Source organism: Nansenia antarctica (genome assembly GCF_963989245.1).
Source record: "Nansenia antarctica genome assembly, chromosome: 9".
NCBI lineage: Eukaryota > Metazoa > Chordata > Actinopteri > Argentiniformes > Microstomatidae > Nansenia > Nansenia antarctica.
Window position 1 is genome coordinate 30,199,534 of NC_137679.1, and position 8,438 is coordinate 30,207,971.

At 44.0% G+C, this 8,438-nt stretch overlaps 1 protein-coding gene across 1 annotated transcript in view; it reads left to right on the forward strand.

Moving 5' to 3' along the window:
* Window positions 1–2,902: 2,902 nt before the first annotated feature.
* Window positions 2,903–8,438, forward strand: part of LOC308165526 (fibrillin-1-like) — a gene marked incomplete at both ends in the record, with an annotated part of 19,552 nt that continues 14,016 nt past the window's right edge. Inside the window, 5 exons of the mRNA XM_080539677.1 lie at window positions 2,903–3,072; window positions 4,459–4,541; window positions 5,984–6,082; window positions 7,586–7,681; window positions 7,896–7,991. Coding sequence (XP_080395803.1) covers window positions 2,903–3,072; window positions 4,459–4,541; window positions 5,984–6,082; window positions 7,586–7,681; window positions 7,896–7,991 — 544 coding nt within the window. The remainder of the gene's footprint in view (window positions 3,073–4,458; window positions 4,542–5,983; window positions 6,083–7,585; window positions 7,682–7,895; window positions 7,992–8,438) is intronic.

Here is an 8,438-nt window from a genome sequence, read left to right on the forward strand (position 1 = left end):
GTGCAGTACCGGAGTCCAACAGAGAGGCAGCAGCTGCGCGACATTAGCCTGCGTACTGCGTAGCCTGCCCTGCCCTGAAGAAGAAGTGATCTCAATCAGTGCCTGACTTGCAAAAGTGTAAGGATGGATATCCCAAAGTTGTTTTCAACAAAACAAGCGCCAAGAACTGTTGCAGCAGCAGTATCAGCAGCAAGAATGACATCACCAGCAGTGATGACATAGATGATGTTTCAGGTTTGTGAATCTTATTAGAAAGGTGACTGACTCACTGACACTACTTTTCCGGTTTGCTGATGCTATCTGGCTATCATAACATAACGTTATGTTATAATGAAAATGAAACATAGGAAGGTACTGTTACGGTACATGGTAAGAAATCAAACAAAGGATATTACTTATACAAATAAAGTGAATAACAGGCTGATAGTCTTTGATATCTGCACTCTGGTTGACTGAGTAACAAGTGAAAAAGAATGATGTAACGTTAATGTTACAGCTAGTAAACATGGAGTAACCACATTAAGTATGCCCTTATGGTAGTATGTATGTATACAGAACATGACTCAAATCTATCCTAAGATGTAACGCTAACTAACTAAGTTTGTTTAATGTCCCAGGGGGGATTTGATTTCACAGTACTATACACAGGCCAACAATACATGTAATATATCGTCATATAACACAGGACAAGACTCTAAATACAATATAAGTGGTGAGCACAGAGTCTGCCCTGATATACATACTGTAACATAACTAGCCTCAGCCCATCAATTATGTAATTCTATACAAATATAAATGATGGTGACTGACTGACAGGGGGAGCTAGTGTGCTGACCTCCCTCTGTGCCCAGAACCACCACAATTAGTTTGCTTCATTAAAGGGTGTGAATGTATATGTGTTCTCCAGTGCCTTTTGTCCGCTTTAAGGTGGTGGTAAGTTGAAGGTTGAAGGCAAAATTTTCCGCCGCGCTCCGCGCGCACATTACATTCTCCCTCTGGGCTAAGCCCCGGATCTCCTACGATCCTAAATCCGCCCCTGGTATAGTGGATAGTGGATAGCCTTTATTTATGTAAACCAGCTCTTTTCCCTTCTTGTTTTTAGTATTTTTTTCCTAGCACCAGGGGAGCCCCACATTTCGTTGTATGGTACCTGTACTATATTAATGACAATAAAGACCATTCATCATTCATTCATTCATTCATCATTCATTCATCACATCTGTTCAGTGGGTGAAAAAGACAGTCTACTCTGTACTCTCGAGGGTTTCCCAACAGTAAGTTGAGTTATTAATTTCCAACAGGCTTGAGGGCGCACGAGAGAGGCTGCAGCAGCCCAGCATGTCACACACACCACCCCTGTCTCTCCTCCTCAACACCACCCAGCAGAGCAGGAAACTTTGACTGTGTGTATGTGTGTGTGTGTGTGTGTGTGTGTGTGTGTGTGTGTGTGTGTGTGTGTGTGTGTGTGTGTGTGTAGGTGTGTGTGTGTAGGTGTATGAATCTCTGTGTGTGTGTGTGTGTGTGTCTCCCTCTCTCTCTCTCTTTCTCTCTCTCTCTCTCTGTTGATAGACCTCGTCCCAGAGAGCTGTGTGGGCTGAGTTGTTTAGAGAGCTAAGTGATGTGATATCCTCTGTCTGGTAGAGGGACATTCATCCTGTGAAGCCGTCTCACTACAGGTCCCAGAACTGTAGCAGCAATCAGTGTTTAGGAATGAAGAGAGGGGGAGTAGAGAGGAAGACTGAAGTGAGGGGGAGTAGGGAGACGGGTAGTGGAAAGGTGTAGAGAGGAGTGGAGATGATCCAAGATGACTAGAAGTATTGCCAGTGAGTGGGTGAGAGCGGAACGATATGAAAGGGACATTTACATGATGATAGTTTACCTGTTGAAAGAAAAAAACAGGTGTATTTACATTTATTCAACAGTATCAAATCCTAAACAAGCAACACTGTATACAAAATACAAATACCTGCTCTTCCTGCCGAAATTCCATTATTCTAGAAATGTGGGTTAGATACAGAGAAATGACCCTCCTCCGTTGTCACACCGTTGTAAAAGCGTGGTGGTGCTACTAAGTCCGTCAATACTGTATTACTGTAACTGCAACAGGGTCTCGCTTTCTTGTACATAATTTGCGCTGGAAGTTGTGTATCGCGAGAGCAGGACAAAAGACAAAAAAAAGTTTGGGAGAAAGTTGAGGAGGGCAGGGATGGGGAGAGAGAGAACTCGGCTGTGAGGGAGAGAGGGAGAGAGTGAAGAGAGTTGGCTATTATTCTGCTCATCCTAAGGAATGTCCCAGCGCCTCTATTTAATCCATGCAAAATCAAGACATCATTTATTGGATGTGTCGGATTAAATGGAGACAATGCTAAACTATTGATAGCGTTTCATCGAACAGCTTGGCTGTTTTACTGGATCTTGGTTTTTCCCTTTCTTCAAATCGTTTATTCAGGAACAGCTACAAGTATAAGTGAGATACTCTTGGTCGGGTTTGAGGCATATCTCTCTGTTGGGGAGAGAAGGTAGGGCCCATATTTTATACTTTTGTGCGTATTTTTAATGCGCAATTGCACATTCCCATGTCTTTAATTTTGTTTAATAAACATCTGTGATGACATTATTTATTCGCCTTAATTAGCATATATTAATATATATAATATCAACTTCTGAAAGGAATTTCGCCGTGCGGTGGTGGCTGTATAAAAATAAGGAAGTTATCTTTTCTAAGTGCATGAGCATCTTCTGCAAGATTGTGCGCCTTTCTGAAAAAACTATCTGTATTGTTCCGCAGCTTTGGACTCGAGACTGTTCTGGAGGCGTTGGGTTTGGAAGCGGGACTTATAGAAGACAAATAGTTTTGACCAAAATTGGAATTGTGAAGTTTGGAGAAGATAATCCGGGCAGTATGTGTCAGGGGCGGCTGCTGAAGTTGGCCGTGGGATTGATGGCCATGGTGTCGCTGTGTGCAGCCCAGGCTGGACAAGGGACGACCAGAGAAAGCGAGGCGGTCAAACAGACGGAGCCCAGAGCAAGCAGGGCGAAACGGAGAGGAGGAGGAACTGATGTCCTCAAGGGGTAACGCACTTTCTTACTGAAAACTCACCTGGTTGACGCCGAGGAGATATACAGTAGGAGGCGAATTACATGTTGATCAACTTGTGTTAATATTGTTTTAAAACAGTTACTTATTAGCCTAAGCTATACTGAAACACAACCTGCCAGAAAGGTGTTTATGCAAATAGGCCTATTCTGCCTAATTTGTCTTAAACATTCTCGTCACCAATACATTGTGTCTTCACACAAATAGCAGGGTAATTTAAGAATAGTGACCATTTTCCCTTTAGGACACTAAATACTCCATAATCCATATTGCCCTCCATTTCTAGTCCATACCTGTTTAGGCCAAGTGCACTGGCCATGTAGCTATAGCTATCAATAGAGAGGGTCATCAGAGAGTTCAACATTTTCTGTTTTTAATTTGTTAAGAATGCAGGTCGACCTCAACAAGTGAGATTTTCGGTGATGGGATGTTTGTAGGAACGTTTAGTAATTAAATACTGCCAAGAATATTACATTCCTGCTGGCTGCAATAATAAATTACATCCAAACAAAGGAGGCCATTGGCCGTGTGGCTGTAGGAATGCCTGCTGCACTTGGAGAGAGAGTCACAGTCTAATCCTCTCTGGCCAGAAACACCACACCCCAGTTTAGGATAAATCACATCTGCAGCTGTACACAGTGGGTCACTGCTAGAGAGGTGGTGTGTGTGTGTGTGTGTGTGTGTGTGTGTGTGTGTGTGTGTGTGTGTGTGTGTGTCTGTCTGTCTGTCTGTGTGTGTACCTGTGTGTCTGTGTATCTGTGTGTGTGTGTGTGTGTGTGTGTGTGTGTGTGTGTGTGTGTGTGTGTGTGTGTGTGTGTGTGTGTGTGTGTGTGGGTGGGTGGGTGCGAGTGTGTGTGCATGTGTGTGTATGTGTGTGTCAAAGACAGACAGCTGATAACACTCATAGATAATAAGAGATAAATAAATAAAGCTCTCCAGGGGCCCCAGGCTTAAATAGTTTGAAGAGTTAATTCATCAGACTGTCCCTTCATAGTGGGAGGATCTTCCTGAACTATCAGAATGACAGATCAGGCTCAGCAGTTTGATAAATGGCCACTAGGTTGTGCTGTTTCTCTGTATCCAGAAGCCGGCCTCAGACAAGCTGATATAAGATTAGTATTGTCCCCCTAATGGTAAACGAAGGATAAGTTAGTCCTAGATCTGTGCTTGAAGACAACTTCTACCTTATCCTGTTGTTGTTATTAGAGATGTATAGAGTGAAGCAAGAAGCACTTGAGAGCATGATATACTGTATAAACCTATAGAAGCCATTATTTCTCATGACACAGAATCCCTTTTTAGGGTGATTATGTTGTCTGTTACATGCAATTCAAAGGTGTGTAATGTTGTTTCTCCTCCAGACCAAATGTGTGTGGATCCCGTTTCAATGCCTACTGCTGTCCTGGATGGAAGACCTTGACCGGGGGGAACCAGTGCATCGTCCGTGAGTCTCTTGCTTCCTCTCTCAGGCTGGTCAAAAGCAGTGCACTCTCTGCTGCATTCAGACTTGAGATCCACCCACTGAAAGATGCAGGGGGTAACAAGTGTTTCTAATGGTTTTAAGTGACTAATCGGTAGTGATCAGGAAAAGAGATCCCATATTTATTTGACGAACGCTGACGTAGTCCCGAAAAGCGCTTTATAAAATTGGGTGTTGCGGTACGACACAGGTTTGTGTACAATTGGCCTGGGATGTTCTGCCTCTCTGTTTCTGTGGTCTGCCTCTTCAAATCATGCAGAAAGACGACAGCAATGTCCGACACTGCGAGTCCATTTCTGGGAGTTAGGGAGGATGGAGTTGTTGATGTCAATCGGAGTCTACTGTACTATGAAAATCCAAGTTAAGTGCGTGTCTCTCATGTCTGAATTTGGCCATGTATGGATAGGCAGCTAGAATCATGTGAGATGTGTCCAATGCTCATAGTTTCCCCCGGCCAGTGAGTACTATAGACGTCCGTGCTCTCTCCCCCCCCAGAAATAAAATAATAATAATTATTATTATTATTATAATTAATAATTATAATTAATAATTATGATTATTTGTATTGCACCTTTCATACATAAGACGCAGCTCAAAGTGCTTCTGAAGCATTAAAACAAGAACAAGTAAATGTGGCAAGAACAAATAAACACAACAGCATAGTAGATGAAAAATAAAACAAATTAGTAGAAATACATTTTAATAAGATGGCCCCAGACCTGGTAGTGTTGTGTTGTGTGATTGCAGTCTGGCCGCCTGCCTGCCTGTAGCCTGCCTGCCTGTACCACAGCTCTAATGACATTGTTTAGCAGTGGAGTCCAGCGCGGCAGGGTCAGGCTCTGGACTCTACCTGACTGGGCTGAGGGGGGGAGAGGAGGGCGGGGGTGTCTGTGCCAGAGCCCAGACTGTGGGAACAAGAACACAGTGTCGTTAAAAACAGCCACACAACCTGGCCTGCATGTACACTGTCTGGCATTACGTTTCTAACGTGCTGCATTGGGCCAAAAGGAGACTATTACTGTACTGAAGAAAACAGCAGCACAGGAAAAGGCGCTGCCAACAGGGCTTAACCACCATGAGGGTTCAAGAAACGGGACGGCCACATTTGGCCTGAATGTATGCAATGACATTTCTTGATGCGTTCAATCTACCGGCCAAAGTGGACCTGCATCTGACATGTGAAATTGCAGTGGCTGAAAGGATAAGAAAACAAACATCAGAGGTCTTGTCTTGTGGCACACTGTAACATCGTCAGCATGTCATCTGCATTTCAGTTACGCCCCATTGATTCTCCACCCTCCGTGACTGGCTCTATAGGGCAGTACAGGGTGTGCTCCGTGTCTGTGTGTCTGTGTGTGTGCTGAGGTGTGTGTTCTGAAGTGTGTTGTCTCTGTTCTCCTGTGCAGCGATCTGCCGGAGCACATGTGGAGATGGTTTCTGCTCCAGACCCAACATGTGCACCTGCCCCACTGGACAGATCTCCCCCTCATGTGGATCCAAATCAGGTAGGCTGGGACCTGGTCAACCTGTTACACTTTTACTACTATACAATCACTCTGCTTTACATGGAGAATGCTATTGACGGCTTATTTTGGGATGGATGATATATGTAGACAAATCGATAGACTAGACAGACAGACAGACAGACAGACAGATTTATATACTGTATATATATCTATATATATATCTATAGATATATAGATATATAGACAGACAGATATATCGACCAGACAGAAAGACAGGCAGACAGACAGACAGACAGATATATATATATATAGAGATTTAGACATACATACAAACAGACAGACAGACAGACAGACAGACAGACAGACAGACAGACAGACCGATATATAGACAAGACCAGACAGACAGCCAGACAAGACAAATATATAGACAAGACAGACAGACAGACAGACAGACAGACAGACAGACAGACAGACAGACAGACAGACAGACAAGACAGGTATATAGACCAGACAGACAGACAGACATACAGATATATAGACAAGACAGACAGATAGACGAAACATTATGAGAAATGTTAGTAAGCCAGGACCGCACCCTTTCCCTCTGCGTCTCTTACCCTCCTCAGTGTGTTTTATTAACAAAGAACTCCACTGTTATGGAAGACAGGGATATATGCACTGTGGGAATGATCAAACCTTTCCCCAAAACAGCAAAAACAATGGCGTGTGTTGAGAGATGGTTTGTAATAGTAACAGAGAAAGTAAAATTATTATTCTGCCCTCTGAATATTTAGCATACAGAGCTGTTTAGATCTTGGCAGAGATTGATCCAGTTGAGTTTGCTCTCTGGTTTCTGATTTGGCTGGCTAGAGCATGATGTGATGATGTCACATCCTGTCCTTGGGTTTTCCCCCGTCTTCTCTGTCATGTTTGCTGTCAGAGAAACACATACTAGCCATGATGAATACAGATATGATCATATGGAATATGGCGCTTGGCCAAAACTCACCCATAAACAGTCCCATGACACAACAGAAAGGTTGTAATTATTGATCTATGGCGCAATCGCACACCCTTGAAACTTCACTAAAAGTCTGGAAGTAGATTGTTCTGCCTCGGAGCAGAATGGGTGTGTGCATTGGAAGGAATCCATCGTCAACATCTCCCCTCCATGTTGTGCTCTCGAGCAGCTCATAGCAGTTTTAAGCCATGTGGTCATCTGTTTGGACGCCATAAATTTCAGGGAATATTATATCTGACTATGATTTATGATAAACACGGTTTGCAGGGAATTTCTGTGTGTTTGGACTGTAAGTCTAACCGACCATGAGTAAGTGGTTATGCTGTAAGAGTCAATCCATGGTTGAGTCTCTCCCCCTCAATGACTAACTAACTGTGTGCAAAAGGGTTTTTCCCGAGAATGTAATTTGTTTCTGCGTATTTGTAAGTGTTTATATTATGCGTGTTACACTGTCTGTGTGTTTTACAGTAAGAGTAATCTTGTTTGTGTGTGTGTGTGTGTGTGTATCTGCCTGTCTACAGTCCAGAACTGCAACATTCGCTGTATGAACGGAGGTACCTGTGCTGAGGACAACTGCAACTGTCAGAAAGGCTATGTAGGAGCTCACTGCGGTCAACGTAAGGACCACTATACAGCCCTGATATAAGACTGCTTCACCATTGCTTTATGACCTATTAAGACCGTATTACACTACCTAACCCTAATTGCCATTCCATATAAAACACAGATTGTATCTTATAACTTTATACAGTATGTCACTCTTTCTACGCTAGGACTTTTCCATCGTATTTTTCTGTGTTTTATTTTTCTGTGTGTGTGTCCATCTCTTAGCGGTGTGTGAGACAGGCTGTCTGAACGGAGGGAGGTGTGTCGCTCCTAACCGCTGTGTGTGTACCTACGGCTTCACCGGGGCGCAGTGTGAGAGAGGTAAGACCACACCACTCTGTATGCCCGTCTCTCTCCTCTCTACCCTCTGTGTGGGTGTGTGTGTGTGTGTGGCTTTCTGGTCTGGGCATGGCCTGTTGTTGAACAATGGGCTGTCACACTTGTGTTCAGATATTTCCCAGTATTTTCTGCTTACAAATGATCGCCCGGAAAATGGAATGGCTTATTGGATGCCCCCCCCCAAAGACCCCCCCCCCCCCCCGCCCCGCCCCGCCCCCCCTTCCCCGTGGTTGTTTGAACTCTGGTGCATGTGAGCCATGTCTTACCGTTAAGTACACAAGCACACAGAAACAGAGCACATCCTGTGTTAAAGTGTTTTCAAAATGTGTGTGTCTTTGTGTGTGTGTGTGTGTGTGTGTGTGTGTGTGGGGGGGGGGGGTGATCTCTGTGTGTCTCTCTGTGTGTTTGTGTGGGGTGTGTAACCACAGG